At 33.9% G+C, this 18,387-nt stretch overlaps 2 protein-coding genes across 3 annotated transcripts; one reads left to right on the top strand and one right to left on the bottom strand.

Moving 5' to 3' along the window:
- Positions 1-2,485: 2,485 nt before the first annotated feature.
- Positions 2,486-8,458, bottom strand: LOC112518961 (DEAD-box ATP-dependent RNA helicase 38). Its single transcript, XM_025126785.1, has 8 exons — positions 8,180-8,458; positions 7,802-8,095; positions 7,176-7,400; positions 4,658-4,723; positions 4,038-4,454; positions 3,853-3,964; positions 2,885-2,970; positions 2,486-2,763 (listed from the first exon to the last, which is right to left on the bottom strand). The coding sequence occupies exons 1-8, from the start codon at positions 8,411-8,413 to the stop codon at positions 2,701-2,703; spliced, it is 1,497 nt and encodes a 498-aa protein (XP_024982553.1). The 5' UTR covers positions 8,414-8,458; the 3' UTR covers positions 2,486-2,700.
- A 3,019-nt stretch (positions 8,459-11,477) lies between these two features.
- LOC112518962 (aspartic proteinase-like protein 2) lies at positions 11,478-16,935 on the top strand. 2 transcript variants are annotated; one of them, XM_025126787.1, is made up of 11 exons: positions 11,478-11,867; positions 13,048-13,177; positions 13,268-13,391; positions 13,470-13,518; positions 14,420-14,647; positions 15,003-15,165; positions 15,357-15,436; positions 15,535-15,631; positions 15,857-15,920; positions 16,425-16,496; positions 16,582-16,935. In XM_025126787.1, exons 1-11 carry the CDS (start codon positions 11,611-11,613, stop codon positions 16,728-16,730), a joined length of 1,413 nt encoding a protein of 470 aa, XP_024982555.1. In that variant the 5' UTR covers positions 11,478-11,610; the 3' UTR covers positions 16,731-16,935. The 2 variants fall into 2 exon arrangements, with proteins under 2 accessions (XP_024982555.1, XP_024982554.1); XM_025126786.1 differs by having other exon boundaries at positions 13,268-13,518.
- The last annotated feature ends 1,452 nt before the right edge of the window (positions 16,936-18,387 follow it).

Genomic DNA, 18,387 nt, shown 5'->3' on the forward strand with positions numbered 1-18,387 from the left:
ATTAAAGGTGAGGAGGGTGTGTGGATTTATTTATTCTATTTACTGTGTATATAAACATTATATACTTAAAAAAAAGGTTTTCGAAAAAATTGATAAAAATGCATAATCCTTTAAATATATGATTATTGACTAAATCTTTAAAATAAAGACAAAACTAAATGTAAAATTTTCTACATTTTTTAAAAAAATATAAAAAAATATGTGAAAAAAATAAAAGGAAAGTGTATGAGAGAGTCCATGTTCCATTAGCCCACCAACCCACATGGGCCTTTTACATCCATAAAGAAAGAAACACCTTTTCTTATTAAATTTAATTAAACATAAATAAAGAAAAAGTAGGCACTTTCTATGATGGCTACCAACCTACTTCCCTTCCGATTGCCTTCACCTTCTTGTCGCATTTCCTTCCCTTTTCTTCTTCAATGTTTAACCAAATTCATATCTAATTAAATATAACTTCAAAAACATGTCTCATTCTTTATTTTTTGTTTTTATTCTTAAAATATAATATTTATACACGACAAATAGAACAAAATAATTCGCACACCATCCTCATCTTTGGTGAGGTTTAAACCCCTAATCTGCTAAGATGTCAAAGACTCACATACCGCTAGGACAAAAACCTTTTGGTATTTGCTTACGCCTTCATTCTTTACTTTTATAAATCTTTAAATGAATTCTAATCCGACTTTAATATATATATATATATATATGTGTGTGTGTGTGTGTGTGTTTTTTTTTTTTTTTGGTACGGGAATAAGAATCATAATAATCATATAAATAAATCTTTAATTTGGTAGCCTTTTACATGTTGGGTTGTAAAAAGTGGAGAAAATATTTAATGGAAGTATTGTCCAAAAGTGTATGATTCTTTGTATGTAAAAGCACAAATACATTAGCTTTTACGTATAAACATGATTTGTAGTGTACATAAATGTGTTTGTGATGATGATATTAAAGACAAAATTATATTTGCTACAAATGAACATGGAGGAGGAACAATGGTTCCTATGTCTTTATGTGATATGTTAATACAGAAAAGGAAAGGATTTTCATTCAAATTTTGGGAAAAAGTTGATTGTAAGTAATTCTAACCGGCCTTATACGTAACCACTTCCAAAAACACTTTTTGTTTTGCTTACTCAACGGTTGAGGCTAGCGAGACGAGGGGGGCTGGGATTGTACCCAAGGGCAAGGGTCAGGATCTGTCTTGTATTTGGATGAAATTACTCTACCCTTTTCGCCAACTGAGTTATAAGCGAGAAGCTCGTTTGAGAATTGGTTGTTTTCTTTAGTTTAAAGAGGAACTTTCTTTTCGTTAAAATCAAGTTATCTTGAGTTACGAAAGTCCTTTAAGATTTTGAGTTAAAAACAATCTTTTGATAGATGATTATTAACATTGTTCAAAATTATAGCATATATATTTTTGGTCATTTATATTTTATGTTGAAGTTGTTGCTTTTAATTTTCAATAAATTAACTTTCAAGTCATTTACCATATCGAGTAATAAGATTCTTGGTCATTAGTATGCTTCTTACCGAGTAAGATTCTTAATCTTTAAGTGATAAGATAATTGACCAAGTGAACTCTTATCCGTTGATTTGAGATCATGTGAGACTAACATGTTTTCATGAGACCATAAAAATAACATTGGACCTTCATAGCAAAGCATAGGTAAACCTTCATGGTGTTTTTGCTATGAAGGTTCAGTGTCACGGATATCACAAAAATAAGTTGGTCTGACATGAACTCAACCACTAACTCATAAGTATTTGATATATATGCCGTAGACTTGGGATCATGTGAGACTAATGGTTTTCTGTGAGACTCGTAAGACCAATTCTCAACCCTTGGATTAGATTTACAATCGTCAGATCTGAACATTTATAAACGCCACGAGACTTCTTACTAATTACGAAATTGCCACCTTGCAACTTTGCAACCATTAGATCATTAATTCATAAATTTGATCAATGAACATAAATTGGTCTTACGGGTCTCACGAAAAATCCTTGGTCTCACGTGAACTCAACCCATATGCCGTAAGTTTAAGTTTAAAATGATTGATATAGGTGTTCAGAAAGCCCAGAAACCAACTTAAATACACTTCAGCAAATCCCAAAAGGCCCAAAAGGCCCAAAAGTTGAGTTAATAGTCAGAAAAATCTGCAACGTCTCTAAAAGAACTCAATTTAAGTAGTTCTTGAAGAACCAGTTTAGTCCACCGCTTCCTTTTGTATTTTATCATCGAGGAACAACAGTATAAGACAAGGCGACATCAAAATTCTAAACCCTAACCCGAAACCCAATTTGTTACATAATAAACGAGATGTACGCAATCTGAAGTGGACCAACACTAGTGTCGAGTCTAACAGAGACCAACGAAACCAAACGGACCAGTAAATCTAGGGGGTTGAGATGTATGCAAACGACAAACCCATTATGAAGACCTCCTGCCTTGTGCAAAAGCATGAGAAACAACAGATTGTACTAAAACACAATTGCTGAACTAGTGATTCTCATAAAGCATGAATACAAGTGTAAGTAACACCAGAAAGACCTGATCAAACTGGAGGTTCCAAAAGGGTCTTTACATAGATGCCAATCTCGCACATTTAAGATACGTAAACAACAATCTCAATCTAGTCGTACACAAAACTGATCCGATAAACAGCAGTTTAGGCAAAATATATTAAATCTTTACATCAAACCAGCTTTCTTCAATGCATCCTCAAACTGTTCATCACTATCCCAGGAGGGCACCTACAAGATGCACACAAATATTTAGCATAACAAATGTACCGAATAACAAGTTTATAATGATAAACTTTAACATCCATAAATATCTAAAAGCCTCGTAAAAAACCAGCAAAGAAATGTTTACCTCGGTAACATAATGGTTAAAGTGCCTCTCGATTTTTTCCATGATCATGGCGTCTCTATTATCACACAGCAAGTTGAATACAGCTCCTGTAACATTATAAAGCGTTTGTAAGGATATCAGCTACTAAACTCATCCTCTCTACAATCACAACTTGCCATAGGATTAGTCTGGGAGAAGCCTGACTAACCGTACCAGATATCATCCACTTTGTCCACACACCTAACGGTTTTAAAATGCTTTTGGTAGAGGAGGTGTCAAGTTCCTTATAAGGCAACCTTTGTTCCCCTCCCCAACCGATGTGGGATCTTACATGGGATCACTCATTTTCAAAAAGAAAGCTACACTTTCCTTTTTTCTAGGGACAAAGAGAGTGAGAAATAAGAGCATGGCTATTCATAGTAAGATTGTAAGATCAAAATCCACAGAGATTTTGGTATTCTAGTTTCTCATAGCCCTCTCTGGTTATAAATGCAGCACACTCTTCGCTTTGATAATAAATAAAGTATAAAGATCATGTAAAATGGTCCATGAAACCCGAAAATTAAAGCATGGCAACCCATAAGCGATAATAACAGTGTACCTCTATGAACGAAAATTTTACAAACTCTGAAGGAGGATGTATTGATTCACACCCTTTAGTAAAGTTACAATAATAACTTGGACAGGACTTAGCTGGATTCGATGCAGCTCCATTTATTTAGTCTTATATGGTGTGAAAACTGAAGATGTGATTGTGGGTTTCACTTCTATGAGAAGAATTCAGATGGACCAGCAAGTTTTTTTTATGGAAAATGTGGGTAAATTGAGAAAACTTTTCAACCCTCACTTGTTTAGTTACTTGTCTATTCTATTTAACACACACACTGTTCAACTCAAACCACATGGTGTCGGCATTCCACCAATTACCAAAGGATGAGAAGGTTATTGATAATTTCAGGAAGGAGAAAACCATCGATAAAAAGCCTTACCCTTGCGGCCAAACCGTCCTGCTCTACCTATCCGGTGCAAGTATACTTCATAGTCAGGCTCTGACGGAAAATCATGTCTTATTGGCAGATCAAAATTAACTACCAAATTAACCTGGTGAGAAGGGGAAAACATAATTAGATAAAAACCAAACACAAAACTAAGAGGAAAGCAGAAGGATACAAACCTGTGATTGATCAAACCCCCGAGCAAGAACATCGGTTGATATTAAAACTTGAGTCATCCCATCTTTGAACTCCTTCACTATCTTATCTCTATCTTCTTGATTAAGAGCACCTTGAATTGTTGTTACCTCATAGCCATACTTACTAAGTTCCTCATGCAACATACCAGCACTTCTTCTTGTCCGAACAAATATAATCGTCTGCCCAACCTTTTGTCCTAATTCCATTATTTTGTCCTTAATAACCATAATCTTTGAAGGCTCGTTAGGTACTTTGACTTTATACTGCTTGACGGAATCCAAAGACAGTTCTTCCTTCTTTACGAACAATTGATTGTATTCTTGTACAAAAAGATCTTTCACAATTTTCGATACAAAAGCCTTCACAGTGTCATTAAAGGTAGCAGAAAATAGTAGCACCTGTGCATTTTTTTGTATAGGTCAGAGATAAAAACAATGCATTCTACATTCAAAATAGTGCTCATAGTCAAAAATCAAATTTGCATCAAAGAACAAAATCAGACTTTCTATTACACTTTCAAGCAGATAAGATAAAAAATCACACAATCAAAAATAAATAGTATAATTCAATCAAAATAATCACTAATCATCATCATATAAACCTGGCATCTGGAACTGCTTTTGACGATGTCCCTCATTATCCTCAAGGAATCTTCTTTAAAACCGCCCTAAACCAAAATAAACTAGATGAGTAATCACCAACTATAACAAAGCCCAAAAGCCAATTAAATAAAAAGGCTGAGCTCAATCAACAGCAAGTTTCAATAAAAAGATCACTTCACATCTGAATGAAATGCAAGTTTTACATTGATGAAGTAATAGAAAGATTGCACAAACTGTTGTCAGATATTTCATTGCAAACTAAATAACTGTACAGAAGAGTCCTTAGCTGTCAAGATTTGTAGAAGTTTAGAAACCCTGTATATAAGGCATGTGGTTCACACATTTTGGTATACATATCATACAAAGAGCAGTGAATAAGAAGATTAGCAGGTAAAGGCAAGTACAGTTCAATACCCTAAGCAAGCAAATGAAATAAGCTACACAATCAAATTGCAAGGTCCTCCTTCAAGACACTAGCATGTAACTTCAAAATTTTGCAAAATATGCTTCCCCAAAAAAAATATTGCAATATGATTTATGCCAATTGGCAACCTGATCTCATATTTAACATCCCCAAATATTTATATCTCTGTTATGCCAGTCTTAAGCATAAAAACAGTTGCAAGATCCATGATGAATGCAGCACCAATGTTCCATTTGGATCCCAATATGCATCCAGGACTCTTATATTACATGATCTGTGCCAACCAACGTCCCTTGAGAATTCTATTCCATCAATAATCCAGTTGCAATCTCAAAGACAACAGGATTTTGCAAATGAGACGGAATGGATAAATCAAAGATTTGGTTATCAACTAATATTTAGATAAATTAAGAACAAAAAGGATAATAGTGCAGAAACTAATAATGTATCCAATTAAAACACCTTCAGGCTTGACACTTTTGCACTTTAGAAGTTGATTCTTGTCATATAGTGGTAATTAGTAATGTGCATCATTACTATAATCTAAACCAGCATCTAAGACCTCTAAAGAACAAGTGAAAATTCTACTAAATTTTGGAAAAGAACAGAGGGAATACTAATTTAGAATTTAGACAAAAAAGAGCACCATTTAGAAGATGCTGAACAAACAAGTTCCTAATTCGTATATTTATCTCAAGAACTGTCAGGCTCATTCTATAATAAAAAGACCACTGCAACAGAAAATGATAAAAAGCAAAAGGCAGACTCAAGGGGACATACAAACAATTTTCAGAAGCAAGTAATGCAATATAGCAACAGCTAGCATAATCTCATTCACAATAATGCAATATAGCAACAGCTAGCATAATCTCATTCACAATAAATACGCAGCAGTGATAAGATAGTTGTTGCCACCTGATAGCCAAGTAGCCTAAAAGGCACAACAGGGCACAGGCTAATCTAAGACGAATAGCAAGATTCAGAGTCTGGCTAAAATCAATGTTGCCATATTCCTCCACATATATATATATATTTTTTTTCGAACCCTTTTATGTGTGCTTATGCAAACCAACTTGTCATAATGAACAAATCCAAATCACTAGGAAAAAGTACAGCACAAACACATACTTCCAATCAAATTCAAGCATGAAGGGGGGAAATGTGGATAATGTATCTAGATATATCTTCCACAATTACTCGATGCATCTTCTTTGAATTAGGAATTGCGGAAGGATTTGTGTATGGTGGAAGAAGAGAGGTAAAAAAATGTACAACAAAAGAGAGAGACTAGTAAAGGATAGGAGACAGAATGTTGACGCTTAAATAAAACTGAAAAAGTACATAACTTTTTAGCACCAAAATAAGTTCTTTCTTTTGAGGGGGGGGGGGATTTGTTGGTTTTCTATGTCGCCCACATATTCTAAACTTCAATGCAACCTAACCTAAACTTAATAAGATGTTAATCTGTAATAAATAATAATAAATTCACAGCTTGTCAACTCCTTTTAAGAAAACTTATGACCTATTTGACAGAATCCACAGAACTATAAGCATGTAAATACAGAGCCAATTGTTTTCTTTTATAAAAACAAAGATTTCATATTCCTTAATTATAAACTCTGTAATTATAACTTATACTTTTGAATTGATTGCCAACCAATTATCTCTACACAAATAGATATATGAAGATTCACTTGACTGATTATATTGTATACATATTTTACTAGTGGTCATTGGTACCCAACTTTTCCTTCAAGATTATGTGTCCATGTAATGTATCTAAAGTATTCCAATAATCACATATGGTGTACGAAAATAATGTACCTAACAAGACCACCAATCAAGAACCACATACCACCAACTATATGTGCTATGCACCCATACCCATACAAGCACCATTGTGTACCCCAAATTGGCTAAAATGAGAAGATTCCACACATAAAAATGAATAAGCAGAAGGGGTATGTTTATCAATTTTTTGGAACACATGATTAGTAATTATGTATGAACGTTTTCTTGAAGACGCAGTTAAGAAATCCGTATTGTACTATAATAGAAAGGAACAAAACGAAAACAAATATCCACAAGATCACCTCTGCCAGCATATGGTCCGCCTCATCAAACACAAGAATCTTCAAATTAGATGTAGCCAGCCTCTTGATTGCAATCCATTTATTAATTGTACCAGGTGTGCCAATAATTACTTGCGCTGTCACTGGTGTCTTGTAGGTCGATCTATAATTAGCTTTATCTGCAGGAAGACCTAATTCCGATGTTATCCCAGTAAACTTTCCCATCTTCAATAGCACTTCCATATTCTGCACAATCATTAAGATAATATGAGATAATATTGTATCAACTTGAGCAAGGATTGACGATTACAAAGATATAGGAGGTCCTGCAGAGACCCTCAAATATAGGCAGGAAACTGTTGAAAAGTAGCAATGAAACTTGTATCATATTTGACGTTCTTCTTTGATTTAGCATATCTATCTAGTAACACTATGTAAACTTCTTCATACCATTTATCTTTTAGTCGTCTAGTCCAATGCAATCATAAGAAATTTTAAATCCATCTTAATTGCACCAAAAAGTAAAACCTGAATCCATCCCCTAAGTCAGCTATTCTAAGCTGCAGCCCTATGTTACTTCCTATAAAATAAATAACCTTCATATAATTGGTATAACAGGACCTAACAAAAACTTGAAGTTGAATTACCTGGATTGCCAATTCTCTGGTTGGGCATATACAAAGTGCTTGAGGATAAGGTAGCTTCGGATCAACGCGACTCAACATACCCAGAACGAAACAAGTTGTCTTGCCAGAACCATTGTGCGCCTGAGCAATCAAATTCTTGAAAGGTGGAGTTAGTATCATTGGCAAACTTATTGATTGAATCTTACTCGGCCTCTCAAACTTCATCTCGACGTATAATCCTTTCAATAACTCCGGAGAAATATTCAATTCCTCAAATCTCATAGCAGAAGTATACGGTGTCTCTCCGGCGGTAACCTAAAATCAATTAAAAAACCCTAGCTCAATAAAATATATTCAAAATTCAAAAACTATACAAATGAGGGAGTGTGTTTCTTTTACAGCTTGAATGTTGGAATCTTCAGGATCATCGAGGAAATTGTTAACTTTTTTAGACTCATCGATTGAGAGAGAGCCCAGTTCAGCGGTAGCGGTGTCCGAGGAAGTGGACGGTGCTTCAGGCTCCTCCGGGACGTCGTCGGGCTCGTCAGCCCATCTTCGAACTTCAGGGGATTTGGGGATCGGAGAGGCTGCTGCGGTAGCGGTAGCGGTGGAGGTGGAATCGTTGTCGGCCATGGTGGAGTTGAGTTGACTGTGATCGGAGATGTGCGGAGCCGATTCGAGATGTAACGGAGGTTAAATTATCTAAAAGCTTACAAGGGTTATATACAGGGAAGTTTAAAGGGCTAACAGGTCATTTAAAAATATAAAATATCAAAATCAATCAAATAATATTAGTTGTTTATCCATGCAATACCACAACAACCATTAATTTTAACGATTTTGAAGTTTCACGGGTTTTATTAGAGAAGATTTAACGATGATATAAGTTATACTTGCTATTTACATATTAATACAATTTGAATAAATAAGAGTTATGGTTTCATTTACATTGATGAAAAAAATTGTATGACAGTTTAAAATTCAACTTATTTAAACAACTCCACAAATGTATTCAATTTACATGAAGAACAAAGAATCAAAAGATCGAAAGCGAGACCGAGAGTTTTAGAGCAATTGAATGTGAGATGAATAAGAAAACTTTAATAATTCATGATGAATATCAGTTTGAATCAATAAATTTATATTTTATTCAAAAAATTAAAAACATTATCGTTTTTTCATACCATATAAGATCGTATTATAACATCGACGGAGACATAATAAAACGAACATTAAAATCGAGATGTATCTCGCTCTATTGCACGAGTACCATTCTAATTATATTATAATTTTTTATGCATGAAGTACTGTTTATTGATGCATGTTACTTAAAATTCAATATTACAAGTAAATTATACATAAATACAACTTATTAAACATTAAGACTTTTTGTAAAATGTTTTATAATACTAGAAGTGTACCTGTGCAATGCAGCGAGATAAATCTCGATATTAATGTTTAGTTTTTATTCTTTGTCTCTATCGATATAATAAGATTTTATGTGGTTTTGATGTATTTATTTTTGAATGAAATATAAATTTGAAGATAGAATAAAAAATTATAAAAAAATTAATCGATATTAGTATCAAATTAACTATTTAATAATTCTCGTTTTTTGTGTAACTTCTTTAATTTTTCATTATAATTTAATTACAAAGTAATTTATTTTTGGTGTAATAATATAATTTTTTATAAAGATAATAATTAAACATTTTGTTAGAACTCAATAATTATCTTAATTATATTTTTGATTTTTTTTATTTAAAATTAATGTTTATCTTATATTTGATTATTTTTATATGCAGTTAGTTACACGAATTTAAAAATGAAGTTTTAACAAATTGTACTTACGTAAAATTACTTGTAATAATTAATTTTAAGTAATATGCATCAATAAACAATACTTCATTTATAAAAAATAGTTTTTAAGAGTTTTTATCAAATGTTTTATAATATGTTATAAATAAAATTACATATACAAGTGAACAAACTTTAATAAATAAAGTCATATATTTTGAATTTAAATTAAAGTTTATTTCTATTTTAGAGATTAGGGCGAAACCAGAGGTCTTTTTTATATCTGTTTCGCAAGGACCACAGTCAACTTTTGTAGAATCATAGATGAGAACGCGAAAAAAACAGTAGAGTAATTTACATATTTGGTCCTTGTGGTTTTAAGGTTATTTAGGTTTTAGTCCCTACATTTCCCTATTTCAAAAGAACCCTCATAAAATGTTTTTTGACGTGTTTTGGTCTCTCCTATTAATACTGTTAAAAAGTATCCGTTAAGTGATGGCTATATTGTTCCTTCGTATCTTTGTCGTTTTACTCTCATCTGACCACCCATCGTCCATTGATCCCACCTTTTTTTATTAACATGGATATCCAATTCGCTATGCGAGCCGACTAATTTCAGGACGACCACCTGCTTTGCAGATAGTCCGGAGTCACCGCATTTGAACCTCTGTGGCCACAAGAAGATTTTTTATTCCTCCTTAGATTTGAACTTGAGACCTCCTGGTACTTTTAACCTTTGGAGTCAAGCTCAAATCAATCAGGCACCACCTTTGTGGTTAATTGATCCCACCTTAATTGATTGCTGAAATGGAAGTTATAGATAATAAACAGCGGTGGCGAATAAGAGGGGACGATGTTACTTTTGAACAATGGAAAAGAAGAGGGAAGGGGAATATGATGGCGGTGATAGGATTTTTGTTTCCAATTGAGTTATATGTTTATTTTGGACCAAAAATCAAGAAGGTGTAGTGGTGGTGCTTAGTACATCAGAAGTGTTGTGATGATAAGGAGTGGTTGCGGAAGGTCAAGCAATGGTGGTGGAGGTGGTCGTTGCTGAAGGAGAAACGGGAAGATGCATTGGTGGTGGCCCATGGAATTGAGAGAAGAAGATGATGGTTTGAGAGGTGGGTAGGAAGAGGAGAAGGAGGTCGCTAAAGGGGCGAAAAGGGTCGACCGAGGTGGGAGGGGGAGAGAAGGGATGACACATGTCTTATTTTGGTTGGTTGTAATTATAATAAAAACGGAGAAAACTAAAATGCTTTTCATTTTAACAGATTTTTTTAACAGTGTAAGAGGGAAAGACCAAAACATGTCAAGAAAGTATATTATAAAGGTTCTCTTTTGGAAATAAAAATTGTAGGAACTAAAATCAAGACAATCTTAAAACCACAAGGACCAAACCCGTATTTTATTCTAAGGAATATCATAAATCAAACATCAAAGATTGCCTCTTAATAATTCAGATGATGTCTTTTAATAGAACTATTAAAAGGCAATCCTTGATGTTTGATTTATGAATTATTAAGAGCTGAATCTTGTTTGGTAAAAAAAATGTTTGTCTTTTAATCGTTCTAAAATTATCTGAATGATTTTGTATCTTGGGTCTTTCTTAACCATTCAACGTCCTAATTTCATTCTAAATAATTACCAAATAATTATATTTTATTTTACATTATATCATAATTTTTTTTAATTATTTTAATCATTTAATTATTTTTATACCAAATCATTGGGCAACTATCAAATAATCCATAATTTAAAGAAAAAAAGAAGGGGAATTAATGAAAATAAGAATAAAGACGACAGTCAAAATAAAGACGACTTCCGCAAGTTTCACAACATTGCAGTCAGTCTACAACTTTTGCTTCTGCCTCTCTCTCTTCTCTCCCTCCGATAATGCTGTGAGCAACCGCTTATCTAATTCGATTCAAGTATATATATACCCACAATATCGCTATATATTGATCTCTATGGTTATTGTTGCATAGCAAAATTGAAAAACAGGAAGCATTTGGGGTTAATTCGTTGTAGAAATGCCGGTGAAACCTGGTGTTGTGTTATTGATCGTCTTCTTGGTGGCGGTTACAGCGGTTTCGGTGGCGTATGAGAGCAGAAGTGAATATTCGACGAGGATTTTAACTCTGGCGAGGGCCTTTCCGGCGAACGAGACAGTTGAGTTGGAAATCCTCAAGGCACGTGACCATGTCAGACACTCCCGAATCCTGCAAGGCTTCGCCGGCGGCGTTGTTGACTTCAATGTTTTCGGTACCTCCGATCCTTACTACGGCGGGTAATTTATTGAAATCCCAAAAAGAAAATTATTCTAGTTATTCATATCACCTTTTTTTCAAATGAAACAGCCGTAAACATTTCACTTTTTTTGTGTCAGTTCTTCCCTCTTTTGGTGTCTTAATTCCTTCTATTAATCTTGAATAACTCATTTGAGCTCTGGATTTCTTTCTTCCTTATTTAGTTGATTTTAATCTTTATTTAATCATCCAACCTATGGAATTTTGTTGTTCTTTGTTCTTGGGTCAATGAACACCATGTGTTTGTTTGTTTGCTTCTCTTATTTCTTTACTCAGTAATGCCCATCAAATATGTTTTCCAAAATTCAACATTTTGTAAGCAAATTTCATGGGTTTTGCATTAAATAGTATCTTATCTATAACCATGTTCTGTAGATCGTGGTCTTGTCTCTTGATTTTCTATTTGGTTATCATCTAATTTATTCATTTTATGGTAGGACAATACATTCAGAAGTTTTCGATTGTCTTCTCTATGTGGGAATAGCCTTTAAGCAGCTTCTATGGTTACTCTTTTGACCTCTCTGGGTCCACTAATGGAAGTGTGTTTCATAATTGAAAAAGGTTTAGTTTAGGAAATTAGATTTAATCATAATGATTAGAGACTATAATGTCATAATCTAGCTTAACTCTGAGACCATATAGTGGGTATTATACTATTATATATGTAACAACTCATCCCACGTAGATAGAAAGTTAGATTTGTGAGTTCTTATAAGCTCAAAGTTGTGGGCTATCAATAACTTCTACCATGGTTTTAAGTTGAATCGGGGTTATTAGGCTAGTCTGTTGCTTTGGGCTACGAGGTGTTACAAAATTAAAATATACATAGGTAGAGTCAGTTCAGGGAGAAAACATCAAAAAAATGAAAAACTAAGGAACACTCTGGTAACCGTTCATCTGGATGGTATGCACATGCAAATACAAGTAAGCTATAAGCAATTTATCCGGTATACACATGTGTAGAACATGGACACGCGAATAAAAACCAAAAAACAACTTCAATTACTTGTATGTACATGTGCATACCATCCAAATGAATGGTTACCGGGTGTTCCCCAATTTTTCATTTTTTCATTTTTTGGGGGTTTTCTCCAGAACTTTCCTCTACGTTAGTATATTACTAAAATTATTGATTTTTTTGTGACCTTGATTGTATTGTAGATTGTACTTTACAAAAGTGAAGTTAGGCTCTCCTCCAAGAGAATTCAACGTGCAGATTGATACTGGAAGTGACATCTTATGGGTTTCTTGTAGTTCTTGCAGTGGTTGTCCTGAAACAAGTGGATTTGGTGTATGTTTCTTTCCATTTAGATCTTCTAAAGATTGTTAGACTTGTTATATGCTTGAATGATTCCTAATGCATCCCATTTTTCATTTCTAGTTTCCGCTCAATTTCTTTGATGCTCCAAGTTCTTCAACTGCTTCCATGGTGTCCTGTTCAGATTCCATGTGTTCTTCTAATATCAAAACTGTGGATGCTTTATGTTCTGATCAAGGCGATCAATGTGGTTACGAGTTTCAGTATGCAGATGATAGTGGGACTTCTGGTTATTATGTTACCGATTTGCTATATTTTGATACAGTTGTGGACCCTTCCATGATTACCAACTCTTCAGCTTCTGTTACTTTTGGGTGAGCTTTTCCATCACTTTTGTGACAATTTTTCTTTAACTGTACACCAACACAATCATCCAAAATGAGCATGCCCTCCAACAATCATGCCATCTAGCATTACTTATGGTAACTTTGGTTGAATTCATGATCCTAATCAATGAATATGAAAAGGATTTGTTCCCATTTAGAACAGATTTAAGACTTTCCTGAAAGTATCCTCTGCTTAATTGCAGCAGGGTTCAGCTTTAACATAGTGACTGCTGCAGATGTTGTACATGAGACCTCAATTCTACTGCCAGATGAAGATTTGATTCATTTTATAATGACTTAGGGCCTGTTTGTTAGCAGCTTAATGGACTCAGCTTGTTCGGTCAGCTACACTGTGCATGACTGTTTGGTAGTGGCTTAATGATATAGAAAAATGACTTATTCAATAAGCTTCTAGGGGCAGCTTTATACAGAAAACAAAGTTTTTCTAAGCTTGCACATCCCAAACAAAAAACCCTCTTCTGCCATCTATGAAAAAACACTTCCAAACAAAAACATTCCCAAATCTATAAAGACAGATTAATCCACACAGACAACTTTATCTATAAATGACTTAATGGAAAACCAAGCAAACATCCCCTTAGGATATGTTTGGCAAATTAGCTGATAAACTACTTGTGGTAGCTAAAAAGCTAGATGTTGGCTAATAGGCTAGCCGATAAACTAGTAATGTTTGGTAAAAACTAGCTTATAAGCCACATGAAAAAATATAAGGGGTATACTTGGAAGAAATGGAAGAAACACCCTTGTAGCTTATTGAAATGCTACTTGAAGTAGCTTTTCAAAAAACTAGCTTATGGCTAACAAAACATCTAACTTATGGTTGTGAAACATGTTAATCCTTGTATGAGGTTTGTGGTTTTGGTGACAGGTGCAGTACCTATCAATCTGGTAGCTTAACTAAATCAGATAAAGCGATGGATGGGATTTTTGGATTCGGGCAACATAGTCTATCTATTATATCACAACTATCCTCTCAAGGGATCACTCCAAAAGTATTCTCCCACTGTTTACGAGGAGATGGAAATGGCGGTGGCAAACTTGTTCTTGGTGAGATATTGGCTCCAACCATGGTTTATAGTCCCCTTGTCCCATCACAGTACGTATTATTTTTTTGAAGTATATAGTATTTATATACGGCAAACCTCATACACATTTCTCACCTTTGGTGAGTCTTGATCCCTTGACCTCCAGGGAGGTCGGGATCTCTCGGTTACCCGGGTACCGCAGGGCCAATGACTCTTTGGTCTAAGAACGTATTATGTGGAGTATGAAACTTTCCATTATCTCAGTAATAGTCTTTTCGTATGCACATTTTTCACTTAAATTACTTCATTACCATCAAATTGCACAAGGGTCGAGTCAAATGAAGGGCATTAAGAAAATCGGGTCTTCAAAAAGAAACAAAGAAGGAAGAAACAAGAGGGATAATGGTTTACGATTCTAATTTTCAGGCCTCATTACAATCTGGATCTGCAGAGCATCAGTGTCGGCGAGCAGTTGTTGCCAATTGATGGAGCAGTTTTTGCAACGTCCGATGATCAAGGAACCATTGTCGATACTGGAACAACATTGACATATCTTGTTGCCCAAGCATTTGATCCGTTTGTTGATGCTGTTAGTTCTCGGTTTCTGCTTTTCAAAATATAACTATTATTTCATTCGTTTTGATCGTATCCCGATCTCAGTTCCCAAGTTGGAGTTAAATTGTAGTTTCGACTTTTATGCACTACAAGAAAACCGGCTTTATAGGACATCAAATATGCCTAAACGAGTCATTTAGATAAGTTTATGCTTTTTGACTGCAGATAACTGCTGCTGTTTCGCAATCAGTAACTCCGATCCTTTCAAAGGGGATCCAATGCTATTTAGTGGCATCAAGATCAAGGTACTTCCCAAACTTGGTTTTTATTTGGATCGTTCTACCGTGAAAGCCATGTCATCATCGAGACACATAAGCGATCCTTTATGGTTTTTCATGAACAGTTTAACTGCGATATTTCCGAAGGTTTCCTTAAACTTTGCAGGCAGCGCATCCATGATTCTTAAACCAGAGAACTACCTTGTACTAGGGGATCCTGTTGTGAGTTTATAATCTCGTCCCTTGTTTACTTGGTCATTCCATAATTTCTTGGCAGACACAACTTGTCCCGAAATAAATGCTACGTTTTATTTTCTGGTGAAATCTAAGTCCAAGATTACCTCTTTGTCATTGGTTAGCGTTGTAAAACGCTGATTGAATGCATTTTGGTCCGTAAGATGTTGGGTATTTTTAGTCTTTTTGACCAATACGAACAAATTTGTACAGGAGGGTGGTATTCCGTGGTGCATTGGCTTTCAGAAAGCGACTAATGGGGTAACGGTTCTTGGAGGTAAGTTCAAAAGGTGTCATTTTACAATAATTTGCCACATATACGTGCATATAGAGTGGATTCTATAATAGAGCGCGCACCGTAAAACCTTAAAAAGACTATTTTACCCTCAAGGTCCGACAATTGTCTATACCCTTTCACGGAGGGGACTGGACAGTTTGGACTAGACGGGCGAGAGTATGGTAAGTAGGTGAAAATTTTTTGTGTGGTTTTAGGTTTTCAATTTTTGACATGGGTAGGTTAGTAATTTATCAATCTTGTCCCATTTTCGCTATTTTTTGCTCCACCACTTTGGCGGGACAGGAAAAATGCATAGTTGTCCCACTCAGGTAAGTTGCGACAAGCATAGGACAACTTTTGTCCTGTCCAATTTTGTCCCAACGCACCTTTCGTGAGAAATGCAACATCGGAGATTTTGAAACGTCCACCATTCTATTTATATCATATGATTGTTTAAATCTGATTATTGACCCTCTAAGCTCATCGAGTTCGTTATAATTGCAGATCTTGTTCTTAAAGATAAGATATTTGTTTATGATTTATCGAGAAAACGAATTGGATGGACCGATTACGATTGTAAGCACAATACTTTCCCTTGTATGCGTGCTTGTGACACACTCGTTTGTTGAGTTTGATCATTGTATTGTTACACTTTATTCAGGTTCGGCGGATGTAAATGTCTCCATAAAGTCCAACAAGAACGAATACGTCAATGCAGAGTTGAACGAGAGCATATCATCGAGTTTTACGAGTCTTGAAGCTCTTTTGATGTTTATACTAGTAGCATCATTTTGGTCTTTATTATGGTGAACCGAAACACGATCTTCGGTCAAGAACTCCTTCATTTTTTAGCTTTACACGTCGATTCGATTGGCCGTTCTTCAATCGGGCTATCGAGATGCCACTGTTTTACGCCTTAGAGCCTTCGAGGTCTAAATTTATCCGAGTGTCTCTCTTTTAATTTCCTGAATTAATCGACTTTGTAAGAGGACAACTTAATATTAATCATATAGTTTTTTTTTTTATTAACCTGGATATTCAGCCCGTTATGCGAGTCGACTAATCTCAGGGCGACCACCTGCTTTGCAGGTAGCCCGTAGTCACCGCATTTGAACCTCCGTAGCTACAAGAGGATTTTTGTTTCTTCTTGGATTTGAACCTGAGACCTCCAAACACTTTTGACCTTTGGAGCCAAACTCAAACCAATCAAACACTATTCTTGTAGTTATTAATCGTATAGTTTTTATCTGTTTTTGATAGATTTATTTTAAAGTAAAGTTCAATTTTGGTCCACAGTTTGCATTTTTGAACGGATAGTGCTTTTAAATTTTAAAAACCCGGATTTAATGTATCATTTTTGTCAATTATAAACAGTTTTAGTTCATCTTCTAACGATTGTTAACGTTCTCTGTTTAACCCAATTAAATGAGAGGTATTTTAATTATTTTAATTATTTTTTAATTTTATATTAAAATTAAAAAAAATTATAATCTAAATTTTAAATGGTAAAACAAAAAAGAAATGAGCTTTTTTAAAACTAAAAATATAGTATGTTCTTCCCTCTTTTTCCATTGTTTTACAAATTAATTTAATTTTAATATAAAATTAAGAAAATAAAAAATATATATTAAAATACCTTTTATTTAACTGGACTTAACAGAAATAGTTAACCATCGTTAAATAAAGGCACCAAAATTATTGAGAATCAAAAAACTTTAATATAACCGTTGAAAATTAAAAACCTTCAGGGACTAAAATTAAACTTTATTTTTCTTTTTTAAAAATATTAAACTTCAGGTAATTTGGTTAAAATTAAATGAGAATATATAATTTGATACGGGATCATATATTAAAATCAAACAAATCATTTTATAATTACAAAATATTTGAAAAATCGAAACACTTAAATCATTACGAATATGGTGACTTTTCAATGACTTTCAACTTGTATCGAATCGTAGAATTCAATGGAGTCAGTTATAGTGATCCTGTTATTTAAAAAAAAAATATGTAAGACGTGTTCAATTGGAGAATTTTTTTGAATTAGATCGTGTTACTTTAAAATCCGATAATGTGTTTTTGTAATATTCCAACGGGTTGGTTTACTTTTTTTGCAAGTCAATTGCATAAGTCAACTTCATTTAAATGTTAAGTAATTAAATAAATAATTTATACTATATCTATACTATATTATAAAACATTTGGCTAAAACTCTTAAAAACTCTTAAACTCTTAAACCCGTTTATTCCTAAACAATTTCATCCATATCCGATTTCATCCCATAACTGAATTCGTGTAACTAACTGCAGATAAACACAATCAAATACAGGATAAACATTTCATTTTAAATATAAAAAATCTAAAATATAATTAGGATAATAATTGAGTTCTAACAAAATACTTAATTATTATCTTTATAAAATGTTATATTATTAAACCAAAAATAAATTATTTCATTATTAAACTT

The sequence above is a fragment of the Cynara cardunculus genome (assembly GCF_001531365.2).
Source record: "Cynara cardunculus var. scolymus isolate 2C chromosome LG 10, CcrdV1, whole genome shotgun sequence".
In the NCBI taxonomy this organism is placed as follows: Eukaryota; Viridiplantae; Streptophyta; class Magnoliopsida; order Asterales; family Asteraceae; genus Cynara; species Cynara cardunculus.